The following is a 22,347-nucleotide window of genomic DNA, read 5'->3' as shown; positions in this document are numbered from 1 at the left end:
TCTCAGTTATTCAATCAATATTTATTGCTGAAAATGAAATAACTCGATATGTATATTAGTTACAATCCCTGCAGGGAAATGACTGACAATCTGCAACAATAGCTACGTCACTCTGTGTCTCTGCACAGAGCAGATGCCAATAAAAAAAACATCAGGAAGTAGTTTATTAATCACATACTGCTTACTGAATGCATAACAGTAGCCAATGCTTGCAGGCTGCCATAAGCAAGGGCTCTGAAGCGGAGCATGATTAAAACAACCCGTTTCCCCCTCCTGTCCTCAGAGTTTAAAGGGGATTCTGTCTGAAAGGTAATCAAAGTTTCTTCAGCCCGAATCTGGGCTTTTGTATATATATTTTAAAACAGACTCCAGAGAGCAGAGCGTGTACTCTAAATACCAAGACACAAAGACAACCCATACTGTATCTGCAGGACAGTGTCATGAACAGCAAGTGAGTGTTTTTAATTCTCAGATAGTCTAATAATGTAAACACTCGGTTAACAGATATGTTATGTGCATAGGCTTCTTGATTATAGACATTGCTGATGGTGCAGGAACATGGTGGCACCCTCGTCTCTCGGAGCCAGTCCCAACCGTTCTCTACAGCCCTTCAGTCCTCTGGTGTGACGGTGGACGCAGCCTCAGGAACCAAAAGTCACGTCAAGTCAAAAGGACAAGCCCACCCCGTGACGTCATCCTCAGAATAACTGTAAGGCAACCTGTTAGTTCTGTCTGTCTCTGCTGCGTCCGTTCTCTGAGCAGATTATTGAAGAAACAGTAGTTGCCAGGATGTACAGAAAATGTCTTCAACAAGCTGCTCACATAAAGGAAATACAATCATTAGCTGGATAGAAAAAAAGGAAAGCAGCCAAACTATTTGGTTGCTCCCAAAGGTGTTCACACTGTCTCTTGTTCATGTGTTCAAAGCTACATCTTTTGAAAACAATAAAACACCCAATAAAAGAATCATTCGGATGAAATGAGCGCTGAACGCGTTTCATTAGTACGTAATGCGACAAATACGGCCGAGTGTAACGTCACAGTCCCTGGATAAAGGTTCATTCACTTCCCTTTTGACACAGTAACAAACCTGCTGATAACAGTAGTGTACAGGAAGACAAAGAAGAAAGTTGCATATCATTTGAAAACACTCACATATAGCTAAAGTTTCATGTCAGCCACAGTGTCACTGCTTCTTCTTTTCGTTTTGTAACGGTGATAACTTACGTTTATCACACGGCTTTGTTGAATACTCGATTCTGATTGGCCAATAAAGGCGTTCTACGGTCGGTTATTTCTTCATACCAGACTGTTGCTATGTATAACAGACTGTTGCTACGGGCGCAGTTCTGATATCGGACTCTGGTGGACCATTTTTGTGAAAAAATTATTGATTTCTTAAGTAAGTAGCCGTGCAATAAGCGGGATAATGTACAGCTAGCAGGTCACTGTTGTGAAATAAACCCATTCAGGGCAATGCAAGACACCTATCAGGGTTTATTTCACAACAATGACCGGCTCGCTGTACATTATCCCTTATTTAATGACCTCTGTACATGCCAATCATACAAGACTCGTTCTGATATCTTTGTTAGACATAAGGCTGCGGATAGCTTTGTTTTACAGCTTTCATATGCACATTTCAAATAGCTGTTTTGTTTTATGCGGAATAAAATTAAAAGAATTTAAAATGAACTGATATAAATACCATATTTCATAGTATTAGTGTCAAAAAGTAGTCATATCACTATCTCCCACTTGCACCGGCCGTGCATTGGAAAGATCGTCTCCCTTTGTGAATGTTTTTTTAACACAAATCTCTATCAGAGTAGAGCAGCTCCTGTCATTGCACTTTAAATAAAGATACTAAAATTGTGCAAATCATACAAACACCACTCCTCTGTTCATCTTTGGTCCTGTTGGTCCACCGTAGGAATTTTTACGGGTTACAGCAGGGAGAGTTTGCCCTCAGTGTCGGTGAGGTAAAGAGTGACAGCCCCACACCGCTCCCTTCTGTCGGTCACAAGGCCACAAAAGCACTAAGAGATTTCAAAAATGTTGCATAAATTTTGATATAAGAAACATGCAAAATAATATCCTCCAAAATGCCATTAATCCAGGACAGGAGACCTTCATTCACTCATGCGCACGCTTGCTTGGTGGAATAGCTGCTTCTTGTAGGAAGCAGGAAACGGCAGTAACAGAGGATATTTTTTTTCCATCTGCACAGCTTTCCCATTCACAATACAGGAGCCCCAATATGCAGTTTGGGCATTAGGGGGAGCAAGTTAGCCAGGAATTTAGCCAGTGCAGGATTGAGGTGGAGGTGGTGATGGTAGTCGTTGTAGGAGGGACTGAGGTGAGAGGGAGAAAGAGTGGGGGGGGGGGTCACGCATGTGGATCCCCCATGGAGGTAGCGCCGTTGGCTTTGCTCTTATTCTTACTCTTGCGGGTGAGCATGCGGCTAAGCGTGGCTGTTCGGCTGGCCCGCTCCACTGCGGCCGGAGACTCCAGGTAAACCAGGTCATTGTGGGACTGGCTCATCCCCGGGTCCTTGCGCTGGTGACGCCGCCGGAAGAAGAGCTTGGCACTCTTCTGGAGGAAGCTGCCTGTAGTGGACATCAAAAGGACAGGAAATACTCATTGTGATGCTTTGAGACAAGGACCATGTCAAGATGACACCGCTCGAGGCGAAATAAAACTTTGACCATGTACAATATTCATTTGAAGTATCTAAAGTGGCAGGTTTAGACAGCTGAAGCAGCGGTGGCACAGAATTTGTGTTAGATGGAAATTGTGGATTATTGATGGTGATAAAATCTGGCATGGACGGGACAGGCTGGAGAAATAATATTTTGTTTATTCCCCCTTTGACTACTAGTCTCTCCTCTGTAGAAGAGCTCTGTTAAGCTTTGGATAATTATGATCAGACTTTAGTGTGTTATATAGTGTTTTGTGCATGTAAAAGGTCTCCAAAGTTACAGAGCCCAAAGTCCACACCAAAGGGAGTTACTCTCCCCCACAGAAACACTGCTCCTGAACTGCCTCAAACGCCTTGCTTGAAGTCCCGCCTTTTCTTCCGTAACGTGGTGATGTCACCAAGTAACACAGTTGCATAATACCTGCCTAGTGGTTAGCTTGGCACGCCCTCAAACAAAGCTAGGGCAGGAACTCAAACAAAGCGTTTTGGGCTACATCCACAATAATACGTTTTATTTGCTACTTTTGCTACGTTTATGCCTACTGTCCACACTACTTTGGCGTTTTCGAGCCCCCAGCACGTTGCAAGTAGGGCTGTCAAAGTTAAAGCGTAAATAACGCATTAACACAAATTCATTTTAACAGCATTAAGTTCTCGATTTTATGATCGTAGCGAACTCAGTTTTGAAGCTAGAGTGAAGTTACTTGTATCATATGAAACTAGAAAACTGAAGGAATCCATAGGTACGCGAAGGAGGCTAAATAACGTTTCAAACTTATACCAAATTTTGGCGGGGAAAATATGGCATGGCCATTTTTTTTAAAGGGGTCCCTTGACCTCTGACCTCAAGATATGTGAATGAAAATGGGTTCTATGGGTACCCACGAGTCACCCCTTTACAGACATGCCCACTTTATGATAATCACATGCAGTTTGGGGCAAGTCATAGTCAGTAGTAGTCATAAGAGTATTAAATACTTGACAAATCTCCCCTTAAGGTACATTTTGAACAGTTAAAAAATGTGCAATTAATTTGCGATTAACTATGGACAATGATGCGAATAATCGCAATTAAATATTTTAATCAATTGACAGCCCTAATTGCAAGTGATTATCTCAAAGTGTTCACAGGACTTTGTCAATGTTGTGCAGCCCCGCAACACTTGTTCTAAAGCTCTAAAATACAGCAACTATGGGATGTGCTAATAATTGATTTGACATAAACTGAAAATGAATTTGACATTGCAAGACAACTATGTTATCTACTCTACTGATAGTTAGCACATACTACACATACTAGAGCACCAAGGACACTACAAGTAGCTCATGGAATAACTTACTCATCCGGACATATAGTGTGCTTAGCACTGCTCTCCTCTAAGACGGCAGTGATGATAGTTCAAAAAAGAAAGGTTGAAACAGTTGGAAGGAAAGAGAGAAAAAAAACACAAAAACAGATTGCATCACAGAGGAGCAACAGATGGCCACGAAAACAGCCAAACGGAGAACATTTATCAAGTTCTGCCTTTAAAAAGCGATATGTTTTATGGAATAATAAAAAGCAGCTGTGTCACCATGTCCACGGTTACTCGTGGCTTCAGGTAGTCAGCAAGTCTTTCTGTGACCTCTCACCTCTTCTCTTCTTGCAGCTTGCCTCGGACACACACATGGACAGCGAGGTATGGTCTAGTTCCTCTCCGGTTTGGCTCTCCCAGTCCTCCGGAGGCCGGCCTATTCCACTGGGGCCTTCCTGTGGCTCGGACTCATCTGGAGGGCTGCTGGTCCCTGACGCAATCGCTGTGGTCATATCGTGAGTGGAGCTGGCCTCTGACATCGAGGCGTCCATCGCTGCAGCGTAGCCCGCCATCATAGCCAGCTCGTCATCCTGAGTCAAGGGCGTCTGGGAAATAATAAGGCATATTCCTGCTTTTAAAATCAGTTTCTAGTAAAGCAAGATTTCCTTTGGTTTAACATTTGCATTTGTTCATGCAAATACTTCCTCTGGCATCATGAATGACCAACTATTTGCACTGGCAGCTCTGAGGACCTGTGTTCACCTGTCTGTTATTGTCATTTGGGCGGGAGGATGGCAGGGGGATTAGGCTAACTTTTTTCCACTGAAGGCCCAGTTTTAGTCACTGGCAGTAAAGCGTAGTAAAGCACCTTTTCCATACACATGTGCTGGCTTGGCTTGACTCGGTTTGACTCGGCGCGTTAGTATAGCACAGCAGGGATTTGCATCTCCATTGCAACAGGGCTACCTGCCTGACGGTGCGTGTAACCACGGCTGTGACTAGTGGTCAAAACAGCGGCTGTAAAACGATGGATCAACACATTTCATTACCTATATTCTTCACAATTAAAGTCCCACGTTGTTTTTGCTGCTTGTACTCTTCCTCCCTGCATTATTAGTAGACCTGTTTATATTAAAGAATAGGCACTAACAAAAACCAAGCTCCACTAATTCGCTGACAAACACATTTCATTTCTTGTAAATTCTTCACAATAAAAGTCCCCGTTATTTTGTTATTTAAAAGCAGGAAATGTTGGGTTTCAGCAGCAACTTAACTCGACTCTGAGCCCCCAGGTTGAGCGTTGGGAGGAGGCTTGGAGGCGGGTTGGGCGCACTTTGGCCCGACTCCAGAGATGGTCTCGGGCGCGCTAAAACTGGTAATGGAAATGCAAATCAGCGCAGCGTGTATGACTTGGCATGGCCAAAAGTGCCAATGGATAAGCCCTATAAGTGTACTTCAACAACATAAGGAGTCTCTTCCTGCTCCAGACACGGCTTGCAATGTGTCATTTAAGATCTATTTTTCTTCTGTCCGTATCCACAGGTTACGGAACACCACAGTTAAAAAGTGTTAAAACTAGAAACTGATTTCCTGAACAGCAAATACTAGAATCCTCGGCTCGGCCTCGGTTACCTTGTATATTAAATAAGAGAAACTGTTCTACTAAAATGAAACAGTATAATGCACTAGTGAAAGGTTCCTCATCCTTACTTTAGCGATGCCAGAGATGATGATGGTGCTCTTCCTCACTGGGGACTTGAGCTTCTGCTTGGCAGACTGGTGGAGTTGCCTGATGGCGGCCTCGGCCACCGGGTCCGTGCCGTTGAGCATCAGCAGCTCGGTGTCAGAGGAGGACAAGGCCTTGCTGACTGTGGCCCCCGGCAGAGACACCTGCTCTGATACGCGGCGCTCTGACAGCTTGGGCTTGTTGGCCACCGCTTTCTGGGCAGGATCTGAGGGAGCACAAAGTAGTAGTTTTGTGAGCTAAAAACACACTGTGAAAGGGTTAAAGTTCTAAGACGAAAACACAGACAATTCCCAGGCCGGACAACACTGTGGTAGCGACCTGTCAATCACAAGGTAGCCCCGCCCTAAAGCCTACCCTGCTTTATGGTCTATTTGACTCTAAACGGGACCATAATTTACTAAATGAACATCATGCTGTATTGAAGAAGACTTGAAACTAGCAATTGAGACCATAAACTCATGTAATACTGCCCAAGCCTAGTTTGTTGTTGTAATACTCATTTCGGCGACAACAGGCTGAAGTGCACCACTACCCCACGTTCTAAATGGGACTAAACACATTCATGTTTTCTTCCAGAGGAGTTTTAATTTACATAACTTGCTAACACACTATAAAAGTACCTTGTGTTTAGTGTGCATGGAGGAATTAAAACTCACCTGGAAGAAAACATGAACGCTTTTAGTCCTATTTAGAACATGGGGTAGTGGTGCACTTCAGCCTCGTGGCCAAAATGAGTATTACAACAACAAACACTTAAATTTTTTATTTTTTTTCACCTGTGAAAACTATTTTTCCATCTGTTTTTACAAGTGAAAAAGTAACTTAGAAAAATGATCCTGGCAAAAACAAATCCACCTGGCAAAACTTTTCCTCCCACCTGATTCACAGATGGAAAAAAGTAAGAAAGATTATCCTGACAAAACCTTTTTTTTCACCTAAATAATAAACAGAGGAGAAACAACAATTTACATCAGACTTGCCTCTCAGGGCTTCTGTAGATTTGGATACAAATGATATAGATTATATCAATATTAAGATCATTATAACAGCATAATCTCAGCTTCAACATATAGCCTCCCTGTACTGTAACTTGTCTGTATACTGTATCAATTATGGAACATGTCTCCTCTGAATAATCTGTCAGTGCTGTGTCGTCTCGCAGTTTGTGGTGCCGTACATATGTTGAGTCCGAGAGGGGGCGGTCGACCCGGCTTGCTCTTCACCGCGGTGATGGTGGTGACGACCGTGCCACAGGGCATGACTGTACGGTCCATCTCCACCCTCTTACTGGAGGCTGGGGTGGGAGGGTGCCAGGACCTCACCTCACTGGGCTCCAAGTAGGTAAACTGAAGGATACAGTTACCTCACACAGTTAATATTATAACTCTAAGTGAAAACCTCACGAAACTATATCTGTTGATTATTAATGCAAACTTACATCAGTAGTAAGTGATCCAGTCACTACATCTTTGGTCATGAGTGCAAATGTTTGATGTCCTTTGGGATGCTTCTTTACAAGATCGAAAGGCACTGACACCTGACCAAGTAATGAATCTAAAAAAGAGAAAACACACTACTTTAGTCCGGTGGTACCAACACACGTGAACAAAAGACCTCCTCATCATGATGAATAAAACGCAAATATCAAAAGGCAGCCAGTCATTGTTTTCTTACTCTCTTGAGGTTGTCCATCATTCTTTAACTGAATATTGAGCTCTTTTGATCGTCCATTCAATTCACTGAGAAGAAGAAAATACATTACAGGTGTTGATGGATTGCATAGAAAAACTAAAACAAACATCATCTTTGCAAAATGACAGGGATTGTTTGCAGTAAAACTTACAAGATAAAGGGCTGGTCCCAGGCAGGATTGGTTGTGTTCTTCAAAATAGAGGTGTTAAACCTCTGTGGAGGATCGTCTAACTGCATTACACACAGAGGATTCACGCTGCCTACAAACACAGCAGACAACAGAAACATCAGCATCACAAGAAACATGATCCAAGATCTAACTGTAAATTCATTGGAATACCTTTTGACAGCTGATCACATAAAATGTGCTGATGCAAGATTACGTTTAGCTTTGGTCGCTTCCTCTGCGTCACTTTAATGGACAAAGGGAAGGCCAGCGTACATCGTATACACGTTGAATTATGCATAGAGGAGACTCTTGAGAGCTCTTCCTCAGCACATGTGATGAAGCTTATTTCATGGAGCACTTAAACTGAACTTTATTAGTCACAAGCCTGGCTCCAATACTGTAAAAGCATTGCGTCTTAATGAATACAAGATCAGCAAAAAACCTTAAAGACAAAGCATCCACTGCAGCAGCTCTGGATCTGGCTTCTAGCCCACAGGAAGCCTCACTAGTGAAGCTAAGCTAAGTATACCGGCTCTTCACTTAAAGGATGGAACATAGATAATGAAGTGTTGAATGCAGTGTCATGTCTCGGATGTATAATATCAAGTGTTGTGCAGAATACTATAAGAGGACGTCTGGAGGCCTGAAAACCGCTGACTCACAATTAGAGAATGACTCAATGCAGACACTACCAAAACAAAGTTGCTGTGGATGATGTTAAGGTCTGAGACTGGACAGTAATTTTAACAGCCTGTCATGACTCAGAACATCTTGTCCTCTAGTTTCACGGCTGACAACTCTCTGTTTTCACTCTGATCAGAACACAGGGTGTTGTGATACTGTTGTGGGTGTATTACGAACAAACTGCCAGCATTGTTCAGCTTTAACCAGTAGATTACCACCTTTGGCGGCCAACAGACAAACAAATCTGTTATCTGGAGAGCCTCAGGACTACAGTAGGTTGGCATAACAAACAAAGACCAGGCAGAAACAGTCCCTAAAATAGTCGGGGTGTAAGAAAATATTGATACACATGAGTATCGTGACTTTGGCCACTTTCAAAGGGGTCCCTTGACCTCTGACCTCAAGATATGTGACTGAAAATGGGTTCTATGGGTACCCACGAGTCTCCCCTTTACAGACATGCCCACTTAATGATAATCACATGCAGTTTTTTTTGTATGCAGTACAAATGTGTTATTTTCACCTATTCTAAAAATGATGTGTGTGAATATTTCTGCATACTGGGGTCCCTAAACAGTCTTAGAATTACATAAATTGGGTATGACTGAAAAGCTGAAACTCTAGTGGATCAAATGAGTCCAATCATATTCATGTGTAATGACGTTAGCCCCCATAGTAGCCATTTCACAGTGACTTTTTTACTCTTTAAGTTGCGTGAATCAGGTGGTGAGTAATATTCCATTTTCCATATAGTCTTACTGAACAATCTAAAGCGGCTCCTGCCACTTTCTTGACACGGCACCGACACAATTATAATACACTTCATACTTGATACATGGTACATACTTGGTTTCTTTATTTGTAAGGTATACTGAACCCTGTGTTTCGTCTCAGGTTACTGTGCAGGACCTCAGGTAAATATGATTTGTTGGGAGAAGGCTGATGGGTGGAGTTTATAAGGCTGGTACACGGACAACCCATGCAGCTCATTATTTTTTAATCAGCTCCATCTTATCAGCAGGTAATACCGGCTCTTGCTGACGCTATTTAATAATGCAAAAAAATACCTGTCTTTTTGCTTTAGGCTTGCAGACACAGACTTCTGCACAATGTATTTTGGCTTCAGTGTGGCCGTAAGCTGTTGACGGAAGATACGCTTCGCAAAAACATATCAAACACGTCTTTTACAGAACTGTAAAAGTTTGCATTTCTCTAAACTGATTACAATAAACCAGAGATATGACTGCGATGCACATGTGAGCTGACCACTGTGGCCACAAGGTACAGAGGGAACTGAAATAAAGACATTAGCTAAAGCTGTTTCATCAGAACTTTAAGTTGCTAAGGAGACAAGCGCCCAACCTGCAGCGTCCTCCTCCTGATTCAGTGTCACCCGGATGTTCTTCACCAGCAGCTTCCATTCGTGGGCACGGGGGGGTTTTGGGGGCGAAAGCGTGTTGTTGCGTGCATCCTATTGGAGAAACCATAGTAAGTAAATAACTCAACAATGTTGATCTAGGGGCTGCAATAATAATAATAGCAACGATGTAAGTAAAGTATCCCTTTCCCAGCTTTTTCAACAAAATGCTATACATTGTTCAAATTGTATTATTAATCTCAGAGGCAACCTACAGTATGCTTATTGAAAATGGTGAAGTGTCGGAATAAAAAAAAAAAAAAACATTTATAGGGGAATAAAACTTGTGCGTCTCAGCATCCCAGCATATTCCTAATATTCTGTGTGAGAAAGACAATATAACAATAGTTTGCACAAGAGGGGAGGACTTTATGAAAAACAACCGTGCTGACAGAATGTACTCATGTCCAAGGTTTCCATGGGATTTTCATTATGACCATGAAGAATTTGCATTAGAAGTCACGGTTTTAACCTTGAAAGGCCAAACAAATCACACAAGCTTTGAAACACAAAAAAAAAAAATCAGAGCACACAAGCGTATCCGATGCATTTTCAAACATTTCCTTCTTCTCAAAAGGGCAATTCATCGGTTTTTCTCCATTTCACATCAGGGAAAATTCAATTCATTTGGAAAATAAGAAACTTCCAAGAGATGACTTTGGGCTCTGCTGACTCGCTAGGCAGCTGTCAATATTTACGACACTCAACGCATGTGATTAAATCGGGAACACATGACATTGCATCATGTGACGGCCGGGCAAAGAGCACATAAAAAAAAAACTTTTTGTAAATGCGTGTCAGCATAATAAAGTCATTACACTACATTAGTGCAGGCTTTAATTAGGCATGTGGTGACAGTGATCACATGCTCCAGTTATGAATTTTTTACATGTTTGTGGAGACACAGTGGCTTAGCAGGTTTAACATAATTGCAATATCCCTCGAGAAGTATCTGTGTTGCCAACAAAATCCGTCCAGATTAGTTGCCTTGCGAGACTCGGATATAAAACCTGCAATAACTTTTTTGACCACTTGCCTCGGAAAGAAGTTTGCGAACGCAGCGAACACACAATATCCGTCTCTTTCTGCCTGCTGCGGCTGAAAACGACGCCAAAGAGTATAAAAGCAAAGAGATGACACAGAGGAGGCGAGCTAGCTGGTAATTCTCTGTAAGTCCATCACTATGATCGATCCCTTTCACATTATTGTCACGTTGTCATTTGATACATCGTTACTATAAAATACTGACTATAGTCGCTTTCAAGTCCATTTGTCATATTGCAGCATGCTGCAAATAATGACGTGGTATGACAACCTTAAACACACACTTGTCTGCGCGGTGTTCTTGTGCGGCACCTCTTCAAATGTAATGCATCAAGCGTGACTCCACTCACCTTGACCTCTGAGGCCTGAGCAGCCCTGCAGCTCAGCAACACAGAGGGACGCGTCGCACATATCAGCTTCCTCAACTGCTCCTTAATGGCTACCACACTGGAAGTGTTGGCATTGTCCTGACAGAGAGAGATTATCATATCAGACATAACCCACATATTAAAAGCATATTGACTGTATTAAACCAGAAACAGAGGTAAAAAAAATATATATATTTTTGTTTTGGTACAGTGAAACATTTCTCCCTGTTGGTGTGACACTTTGTTTTGGTGCATCAGCACTTATACAGACGGCAGGTCCATCTCATTATCAAATTACCTGGGTGAAAGAGGGTGTCACTTGCAGCTCCCCTGTCTCCAGGTGAGACACTCCCCAGCTCACCTTGACCTCATCGGCAGCTTCTTGCATCTGTAGGTCAAGCTGAGGAACACAGAGGAGAGAAAACCATGATGCCTTATGATGCCACGGTGATCGGAGGTCATACAGAATACACGTATAGGAAATCTATAGTAATATTTAAATGCAGATTACGTAAAACTGCCTTTGTCTTCAAATTCAACCTTTATTTAGCCAGGATGGTCCCATTGAGATCTAAAATCTATTTTCCAAGGGGCTCCGGGCCAAGATGCAGCACAAAAGATTCACACATAAAAGCACAAATAACAGACTTATTTATGATATCAATACTGATTATCTGGATATCAAGCAACATATGGAACATAATGAGTTTCAGTGTTTCAAAGGACGACCTCTGTAGACAGGTTGGATTGACTGTCTGAGAAGCAGCTATGCAGGAACCGCACTATGGATAGCAGACAGCCGTTCGAGGAGTAAGACGGCCATCATTACGTTTGCCGGTGGGAGAAGTTTGCCTTCAGCTGCTGCTGTTTGTAAATAGATTGTATATTGAAATAGCTAAATAGTGTTTGCTTTTCTCTGTTCTGGGTTTCCTTTTCAAGTCTCTGTGTGTATGCAGACAAACAGTTAGTATACCTGATGTTTGTTTTTCTCTTAATAATGTTTACATTGTGTTCGTTTGTACGGCAATCTAGTCCGATATATACCTCGTTCGTTGTTTGTTTGTATAATGGCGAGTGTAGTACTCACCAAAAATGTTATTACTGCCTGTATTCTGTCCTTGTATGTTTTAATGTATAACTAACACTGTATATTAATGGCTGGGTTGCTTTACCCCCATCACCCCCTGAGACCCGCCCACGTTCCTGGACGACTTTACTGTCTTTCAGAGGCTGTAGCAGGTTCAGTTTTAGAGCTGGAGTGAATGTAGACAGATATTATATGGAACTAGAAAAAACCTAAGGAATCCATTGTTACCAACCGTGTCATACTAGCTTGTTGACAAGGAGGCTAAATAACGCTCGTAAAACTGGCATGGCCATTTTCAAAGGGGTCCCTTGACCTCTGACCTCAAGATATGTGAATGAAAATGGGTTCTATGGGTACCCACGAGTCTCCCCTTTACAGACATGCCCACTTTATGATAATCACATACACTGGTTTGCGTATTGGTGACGTTATTTTAAAGCTTAGTGGTTGTGTCGGTTGCAGCGAGGGAGAGACCCCACGCTGTTGACCCTTTTATCTGATCAAAATGTACATTAAAAGGGAGATTTGTCAAGTATTTAATACTCTTATCAACATGGGAGTGGGCAAATATGCTTGTTTTATGCAAATGTATGTACAACACAAAACAATGACAAATATTGTCCAGAAACCCTCACAGGTACTGCATTTAGTATAAAGAAATATGCTCAAATCATAACATGGTAAACTCAAGCCCAACAGGCAACAACAGCTGTCAGTGTGTCAGTGTGTTGACTTGACTATGACTTGCCCAAAACTGCATGTGAACAATACCACTTGTTTATTGCCACTTTAAACTAAGTAAATTGGGGGGAATCAAATCACAGGATTACTGTGGTTGCCGAATGTTCTGTAACTCTAACTGCTTTAAACAATTACGTTCCTGAAGGCCTTTAAATAAATAAGTCTGTTGCTGTGGTTATGTTGTTTGATGACTCAAATGTCCAAATATCAAGCCATTAAGCAAGCCTAAAATTGTCACCACTGCACCAGCTTTCACAACAATAGACGTCATGCATTCATTTGTTGACTAACTTCAATGACAGTGAGCAATCATGTGAGGCTCAGTCAGTTAAAGTGAAGACATATTTATCATATCATATCTTGAATACATTATTCTGTCACTCTATTCTAACAATCTAGCAATCTGTGGGTGGGATTCATTTGTACGGTCTGACGTGAGGAAATTTGTAAGGAATGATTTTTGAGAGTAGACGACAGTGTGATTGGTGTTCTTAGGTGGCCATTATTTTGGATACAATTAATTAAACGAACATTTTGTTAATTTACTTTACTTTATGAAACTGTATTCTTCCTCTTCCTGTATTCTAAATCAGTATAATGAAACCTTGAAAATTACTTTATCTCCATTTCCAGTCTCTAAAATAACACTGGTGCCATGGTCGACACCATACACTCCACAACAAACGCTACAGCGCCTCTTTAGTCAGCCCGACAAACAGGAAAAAGGTTAAGAAAAGAGAAGGTCGGCAAGGTGGTACATCAACATCTAGCTCATCTGAGAAACAAAGTGAAAGAAGAAGAGAGGAAAGAGAGAGAGAGACAGAAGAAAACAGACTGGGCCATCCTGTTCCAGCATGCCTGGATTCCAGCATAAGACTGAACAACCGCCTCTGTGATGCCAAACAAAGGCCTCATCAGATAGCAATGAGAATGCTTAGATGGATCCAGAAGAACAATATCACTGCCTGGCTGCATTGATCAGACCCAGATGAGTTCATACAAACAGCTTCAACTGGCCGGGTACGTTAGCATAATAATGAAACTCCATCCACATGAGCTGAAGAACAGGAATAGTTTCAAAATGAGAATCATGATTATTTTGATCAATATTGATATTATGGATATTTTAGCGACAACATATTGTATTGCACTTTCACATTAAAATAAACAGAGCACTGTTTTCTCTTCCATGCTGTGCTACATCCCTGTTAATGTACAAATTAGGGCTGCACGATGTTGGCAGTGCAAGTGCAATATTTTTTTCTGCTATATACCGTTTATTGCAATATGAGAAAATACAGGAATATTCACCCTACCCTTTTGTTAGCTACATTTTAAAGTTGAATGCTTCAATCTTGTGCACTTTGAGAGCAGTTTTCCTTCCAGAGCTATGCAGTACCTGTGAAGGTTTCTGGACAATATTTGTCATTGTTTTGTGTTGTTAATTGATTTCCAATAATAAATATATACATACATTTGCATAAAGCAGGGATATTTGTCCACTCCCATGTTGATAAGAGAATTAAATACTTGATAAATCTCCCTTTAAGGTACATTTTGAACAGATAAGAAATTGTGCGATTAATCACAATTAAATATTTGAATCTATTGACAGCCTTAGAAGTCAAATAACTAGATATGCAAATATGTTGTTACTGCATTGGGACGACGCATGTCACATGTCACATGTCACATGTCACATGTATGCATGACATGCAACAGGCCATGTGGTGCAGTCGTGTGTTAAAAGACAAAGTACACTCAGCAGCAGCAGCAGCAGCACACCACAGTGCACTGGGTGTTTTTATCATTGTGTTCATGTACCGTAAATGCCCCGGGGCTTCTGGTCCACAGATCCCAGCGCTCATAACATGACGAGCCAGGAGCATTCTAGCACGGATCTCAGTCAAAGGCTAACAAATGTTCCAGCGGATGGATGGAGACATTTGAAAAGGGCTCTCTGACTTTTCCAGACTAAGCTGAAACAATTAGAGTGAAAAGGAGACAAGAGGCTTCCTTTATGTTCCTGATCCACAACCAAAACAAAACCGCCCCCGACTCTAATCCTGACTTTAGCTTTCGAGTCTCTCACTCTCTCAGGTTGTATTTATGGCACAATGAGTTCAGCCGGGATGACAAGCACCTAATTGGTTTAAAAATAGCCTCGATACAATTGGGTTAGCCTGCTTGTATCCATACATTGGTGAAGATTTAACACTGAAACTAAGGACCGGATGAAAGCTTAACACGGCTTATTGCACACTACCCATTACTTATCCAGACACATTTGACTCACTTCATTTGAATACTGCAATACTTTACTGAAAAATGAGCCCAGTCACATTTGGGCATGATAAATAAATTAGGGCTGTCAATCGATTAAAATATTTAATCGCGACTAATCGCATGATTATCCGTAATTAATCACGATTAATCACACATTTATTAACTGTACAAAATGTACCTAAAAGGGAGATTTGTGAAGTATTTAATATTCTCATCAACATGAGAGTGGGGAAGTATGATTTTTTTAATGCGAATGTATGTATATATCTATTATTGGAAATCAATTAACAACACTAAACACTGACAAATATTGTCCAGAAACCCTCACAGGTACTGCATTTAGCATAAAAAATATGCTCAAAACATGGCAAACTGCAGCCCAACAGGCAACAACAGCTGTCAGTGTGTCAGTGTGCTGACTTGACTATGGCTTGCCTCAAACTGCATGTGAGTGGAGATGTCTGTAAAGGGGAGACTCGTGGGTACCCATAGAACACATTTTCATTCACATATCTTGAGGTCAGAGGTCAAGGGACCCCTTTGAAAATGGACATGACACTTTTTCCTCGCCACAATTTAGGGTAAGTTTGGAGTTTTTTTTTTAATCTCCATCGCAACAAGCTATGACATGGTTGGTAGTGATGGATTTCTTAGATTTTATAGTTTCACATGATGCCTGTGTCTTCTCTGTAGCTTTAAAACTGAGCCTGCTACAGCCTCCGTAAGATCGACTGCATTAATGCGTTAAAGACATTAGTGGCTTTAGACAAATTTGCGTTACGCGTTATCACGTTAACTTTGAAAGCCCTAAAATAAATAAAAGACAAACAAAATAAATCGCTGCAATTTCCAGGTAAGAACAAGGTAGTCTTTAGTCATTTGTGTCATAACTGTATAGGCCCCTGACAAATGTGAATATAGACAAAGTGGGCCAGCCTTACTGGAAAATGGGCCTGACAGTGAATTTAATGAGGTCTTCGGGACATTTGCCAAGCACAGAGAGATACCCCAACCATTTCATCTCAGACTCCTGCCAGCAGTGAGCCAACGCTGGGCAGCACATCATGTTCAATAAAATCTCCCATTAAACTAAACCACAATGACTTCCAAAGGATGTATCTCTGTCTACAGGCGCGTCAGTGTTAAAGGGGTATTCACAAAAGAACAAACTGAGTGTTGTTTACTTTTCATGAAACTCGCGACTTTAATAGATGCCTTAGGACCGACTAAAGAGCATTTACCTGCATCTCCAGTGGAGCTATACAGACTGTGTATTTACGAGGATCCGCTGTAGCCATGGCTGTCGACGCTGCACTGACAGAGAACTGAAGCTTCTCCCCAACCACATTGCAGCGAGCGGCCTGTTGGGAAGACAAAGTGAGGCATTATTGTAATATAAATATACTGAGAAAGCTGGAGCTAAAGCCGTGACAGCATTTGCACATGACTCACATGTAGTTGTACCATGTCGTATGAAAGAAACTCAAATAGGGAGGGGAACTAGAATTTGTACTAAACTGTAAGGTGCTGCTGTAAGTCTACCAATGTGTGAGGAGAACTAGAAGTATTCATTGATAATAATTTTTTTACTGTGTGTGTAGAGTCTTACGCAACAGCACAAACAGACTGAAATAAAACCAGTGAGACGTGTTTAACGTTTGCTAAATCTGATCCAGAAGCAAAACATCTGCCTTGGATGATGTTCATACTGAACTGTGAAAAAAGAAGAACATCTGTGCTAGCTTTCAAATGTATTATCAGCAGATTCAATAAATCACTTTCACTGCAATGGAATGCATCTGTAACAGTGTGAATTAAAGCTGAAATAGGCAAGTTGGAGCAAATATGATTTTAAAAAGTTATTTTTATAAAACGATCACTATATCCTGACAGTAGTGATTGAGAAAGGTGATCTGAAACAAATCCTGTGCCTCTGTGTTCTCTGGTGCTCCTAATGGCATCTGCAAGGTTTCACAGACCGGAGGAAAACAACCAATCAGAGCCGAGCTGGAGCCTTGTAGTGTACTGTTTAGCGATATAATGAGAAAGTTTGTGACCCGGCCGCCATGTTGAGATTAGTTGAGGAAATACCAAGCACCGCCCACCAGCCGGAGCAAAATTTCTAATTTTACAGCTAAACAGTACACTACAAGATGTTTCTGAACACATTTGAGGCGAGAAATAGGCATTACAGAAACAGAATTTTTATTCATATTTGATCAGCGCTGTCTAGTTTGACCGTTTGATCAGAGTTTGCGAGTGATCAGCCAAAGTCTCTCGTCACAGGCTAGATTTTCTAAAGCCTGAAAACAGAGCCATGAGGGGATGCAGAAGTCTAGTTTTCTCTCAGAACACTTGAATTACAATGTGCTGAAAGGTTATTATGGAGTTTTTGCACAATGATGCCAAAACTATTCTGCATATTGTCGCTTTCTAAGTGTCCTCTTACTTGAAACATATGTATTCATTGCATTCATTCTGATTTCAGTGGAGGATGGGTGTGTTTGTGTCCAGTTGGGTATTGGATCACTGCGAGGGGAAACCTAAGCATAAACATGCGTAGGTGCTGGTGCATTCCTGTCTGCCTGCTCCTCCTCAGTGCTGAGCTGGACAGCTATGTAAGCTTCTTAGAGCACACACGCACACACACACACACACACACACACACACACACACACACACACATGCATACGCAGCGTGTGGGTAAAAATAAGCCTCTGTTCATTAAACTCCCTGCATTCAACAACAGAGCACCTGGTATTTTGCTCCATATCACGACGGTCACAAAGAAAGGGCTGAGTTTGCATTGGGGAGTGCCGCAAAGCCAACCAGGCCGGCAACACAGCGAGCAATTTGTCCCTCTCTGACCTCTCTCTCAAAAAATAAAAGCCCTCCGTCCTCCCTCCCACAGGCTTTCTACTATTGTTATTAATTCAATAGTATGTGTTATCGTTGTCTATGGATGTTATGTATCCCCTAATTCCTGTCTTTTTTATCTTTTGATAATCTTGATGTAACCCACTCTCCCACTGTAGGCTGATGCTTCTCTTTAGGGAGTGATATTTGGATGTTGGATGAATTGACCTATATTGTTGTGACACATGTTATTTATTATTCTTACAAAATTTTTTTGATAGTTTTACTTCTCTCTTTTTATTACTTTCATTATGATGTATGGTTGTTTACACAGCATACGTGCAGCTTATTGTTCTCTCTCCATGTCTCCAGCCTACGCAGAATCACTTCCCAAATACGGGGGGGGTTATTTAAGAGAATGTGAGTCTCAGATCTGTTTGACTCTGACTTGCCATCAAAACGTTAGTCTTCTAATAAGGTTGATTGCCTTTAATCCGAGTGCTCCAGTGTGCTTTGGATCTTGTTTCTGAAGTCTCGCCCTTACAAGATTGCCCTATTCTGTGAGCCTTCCTTGTGAAAACGGTTGAAGCTCGTGGAAAACTCCTTTCTTCTCTCCGTCGTCAGTTTGTTTTAAACACAGTCTGTATGACTGACAAAAGAAGAATCATACAAGTGTTTCATAGCCTTTTTAAGCAGAAGTGTTCATTCGTGGTGTGTCTTTTGATTACTGTTATGAGCATGTAGACACATGAAAAAATAATAATAAGCAGATTCATTTGCCAAATCTAAATGAATGGGGGAAATGTCTGTTGGCCAGTTGATGAGTCAGCGCTTGTCTACTGCAGGCTATAATGCAGCACTGGTCATAGAGTAGCTCCACTCAATTAAAGTAGGGAAGATTGATTTGAAGGACAGCTTTTGTCAATAAAGTACATAAATAAGGAAATTAGAAATCTATAAGTGTCTGCTGCTGCTGCTGTAACCCAGATGAATGTGGAAGCTGTCATGAAAAACAAAATCTATTGCTGTTGTCAGTGGTTGGGAGGAGGAGGACACAGCACCGGCACTCAACAACAGAACAATTGATCCAGATATCTGTCTGAAAAAGCCTTTCTGTATTACTAAAATGGTCAGTGTACCTTGTTTCTGGCAGACTTTTGAAAGCTGGACACTTGGCTGACCGTGAGCTCCGATGCCTCAACATCATCCTCTTCAAAGGTCAACAGAACAGGACTCTGATGGGGAAGAGGATGGAAAATGTTTTAAAAAACAGCCTATTACACATACACAACAAGGAAAATGAAGCTGTTGCCAATACATGAGCAATGATCTTGGCTGTAATGCGTCACATTGACAACGTCAAAGCATGTGTTCTGACATGAGAATACCTAGGAATAGAAGAATAAAACGCAGATGGTTCAGGGGTGGTGCAAATTTGACACTGCTGAGTGTACATTCCAAATAAGCCAGAGTAGAGTGATGCTGTTTTTGACTAATGCCAAAGGATGGGTGAGGTTTGACGGAAGTGGCTGGGTCTTCAAAAGCTACCTATTAGGAGTGTAAGAAAATATTGATACACATGAGTATTGCGATATTATGTTGTGTGATATTGTATAGTTTCTCCAAAACACTATCGATTTTGAATTAACCTCTTAAAAATCTGACGACCCGGCCGCTATACGATCTTTCGGAAGTTGTAGCTGGCTACTGGCATCATATGAAACTAGAAAACCTCAGGATTCCATCGATACTATCCATGTATGTCATAGAAGGCTAAATAACGCTCCAAAGTCACACTAAATTTTGGCGTGTTTTGGGCAAGGAAAAACTGGCATGGTGATTTTCACAGGGGTCCCTTGACCTCTGACCTCAAGATATGTGAATGAAAATGGGTTCTATGGGTACCCACAAGTCTCCCCTTTACAGACATGCCCACTTTATGATAATCACATGCAGTTTGGGGCAAGTCATAGTCAAGTCATCACACTGACACACTGACAGCTGTTGTTGCCTATTGGGCTGCAGTTTGCCATGTTATGATTTGAGCATATTATTTATGCTAAATGCAGTACCTGTGAGGGTTTCTGGACAATATTTGTCATTGTTTTGTGTTGTTAATTGATTTCCAAAAATAAATATATACATATATTTGCATAAAGCAGCATATTTGTCCACTCCCATGTTGATAAGAGTATCAAATACTTGGCAAATCTCCGTTTAAGGTACATTTTGAACAGATAATACAATGTGCGATTAATTTGAGATTAATCGTGATTAACTATTACTACTACTGCATACATTTGCATAAAACAATCATATGTGTCCACTCCCATGTTGATGAGAATATGAAATACTTCACATGAATGAAAATGGATTCTATGGGTACCCACGAGTCTCCCCTTTTATGATAATCACATGCAGTTTGGGGCAAAAAAAACATGCATTTCTTTGCATGCAGTACAAATGTGTTATTTTTGCTTATTTTAAAAATGGTGTATTTCTGGTGTGTTCTTTATACTATGTCAGTTTTCTTCAAATTAAATTTTAAAATCGCAATATATCGCCTCACTTACAGTATCACAATATATTGAATTGTTACCCCAGTATCATGATATGATAGACAGATTCTTGCCAATACACAGCCCTACTATCTTTATGAGAGCATAAATGAAGATGTCACTGTGCACTTTCTTTATGGGAATCACCTGCCTGCCCCAGACAGAGTAGAGAATGAATGGTGGTGGCTTGCTGATCATGAGACTTACCCCACGCTTCCTTGATTGGTTATTCAGAGCCCTGCACCAAGCTCCTCTCCACTGGCTCTTCCAGCTCCTCAGTGACAGCGCCCATCCCAGCAGAGCAGCAGCTTCTTCCTCCTTCTCCGCATTGTCCTCTGTCTGCTTCTTCTTCTTCTTTCTCCCTTGTTGGAAATACTGTACGAAATACAGCAGGAGAGTAACCAGGGATGCGAAGAAGAGTGTGACCATGCATAGCCACTGCGGATCCCCCAAACCCAAATATGAACTTTCCAAGTCGGACATTTCTTTGCAAAATGAGAAACGATGATCTCAGCTTTTAGCACACCTCCTCTGAGAAGTATCCTAGCAACCTCATAGTAGGTGTTTGACCAGGGAACGGCCAAATCAATGAACGCAATCTCTCACAACTGATAACAACAGCACAGATCTCAACCCACAAAACACGTTATGCTTATTGTGATCCATGCTGCAGTAGCTTTAAAAAGCTCAAACTACTTGTTATAGAGACCTAAAGGTAGTCTCTGGCTTCCAAATAAACCTGCAGAAGAGCTCACTTCTCCTCTCATTGAATGTTGGCTGTTAGCTTCGTTAGCTAATCTTCGCCACGGTTCGTTTAACTAGCTCTTCTTCATTAGCTACGACAAAAGTTTCCCCAAAATGTGAGTTATTTCCAAAGTCTGCGGTTAAGTTCCACCGGATATATATCCAGATATTGAACAAGAGTCCCGGGAAAACATCCTGAGAGCGAAAGAGAGAGAGAGGAGCAGTTCTCGCCGCTGGACTTCAAGTCTGACTGTACTAAAGTTGCTGCTTCTCAACGGATATGTGGCACAAACTCTAAGTCCCAGAATGCACCGCGACAGTTTGCGAGAGTTTGGTTTGTTGTTGCGAACTGTCGCGGTGCATTCTGGGACCGCGACCCCAGAATGCACTAATGCAGTAATGTTCTTATTATTAATGTTCACTATTAATGTTCTATTAATATTCACTATTAATGTTCTATTATGTTCACTATTACTGTTTTATTAATGTTCACTATTAATGTTCTATTAATGTTCACTATTAATGTTCTAGTAACGTTCTTATTATTAATGTTCACTATTAATGTTCTATTAATGTTCACTATTAATGTTCTATTATGTTCACTATTAATGTTTTATTAATGTTCACTATTAATGTTCTATTAACGTTCTTATTATTAATGTTCACTATTAATGTGCTATTATGTTCACTATTAATGTTTTATTAATGTTCACTATTAATGTTCTATTAACGTTCTTATTATTAATGTTCACTATTAATGTGCTATTAATGTTCACTATTAATGTTCTATTATGTTCACTATTAATGTTTTATTAATGTTCACTATTAATGTTCTATTAACGTTCTTATTATTAACATTCTTATTATTAATGTTCACTATTAATGTGCTATTAATGTTCTATTATGTTCACTATTAATGTTTTATTAATGTTCACTATTAATGTTCTATTAACGTTCT

General features: G+C 41.0%; 1 protein-coding gene across 2 annotated transcripts; it reads right to left on the bottom strand.

The window, feature by feature from the left end:
- Nucleotides 1-5: 5 nt before the first annotated feature.
- c2cd2 (C2 calcium dependent domain containing 2) lies at nucleotides 6-21,671 on the bottom strand. 2 transcript variants are annotated; one of them, XM_074612215.1, is made up of 14 exons: nucleotides 20,853-21,642; nucleotides 19,227-19,322; nucleotides 16,473-16,592; nucleotides 11,416-11,517; nucleotides 11,100-11,216; nucleotides 9,651-9,759; nucleotides 7,587-7,695; nucleotides 7,418-7,482; nucleotides 7,182-7,297; nucleotides 6,921-7,089; nucleotides 5,707-5,948; nucleotides 4,334-4,601; nucleotides 4,042-4,078; nucleotides 6-2,609 (listed from the first exon to the last, which is right to left on the bottom strand). In XM_074612215.1, the coding sequence occupies exons 1-14, from the start codon at nucleotides 21,126-21,128 to the stop codon at nucleotides 2,525-2,527; spliced, it is 1,911 nt and encodes a 636-aa protein (XP_074468316.1). In that variant the 5' UTR covers nucleotides 21,129-21,642; the 3' UTR covers nucleotides 6-2,524. The 2 variants fall into 2 exon arrangements, with proteins under 2 accessions (XP_074468316.1, XP_074468315.1); XM_074612214.1 differs by lacking the exon at nucleotides 4,042-4,078 and having other exon boundaries at nucleotides 20,853-21,671.
- Between the last annotated feature and the right edge of the window lie 676 nt (nucleotides 21,672-22,347).

The sequence above is a fragment of the Sebastes fasciatus genome, chromosome 16, assembly GCF_043250625.1.
Source record: "Sebastes fasciatus isolate fSebFas1 chromosome 16, fSebFas1.pri, whole genome shotgun sequence".
Lineage (NCBI taxonomy): Eukaryota > Metazoa > Chordata > Actinopteri > Perciformes > Sebastidae > Sebastes > Sebastes fasciatus.
This window is presented reverse-complemented; position numbering and strand designations above follow the sequence as displayed.

Bases quoted from the DNA above. Each gene is read 5' to 3' on its own strand.
- c2cd2 (XM_074612214.1), bottom strand. From the start codon at position 21,128: ATGTCCGACTTGGAAAGTTCATATTTGGGTTTGGGGGATCCGCAGTGG. The intron at 11,518-16,472 runs GTAAATGCTCTT...TGTGTTCCTCAG, and splicing joins TAGCTCCACTGGAGATGCAG to CTTGACCTACAGATGCAAGA. The intron at 5,949-6,920 runs GTACGGCACCAC...GTGCTCCCTCAG, and splicing joins CCCTCTCGGACTCAACATAT to ATCCTGCCCAGAAAGCGGTG.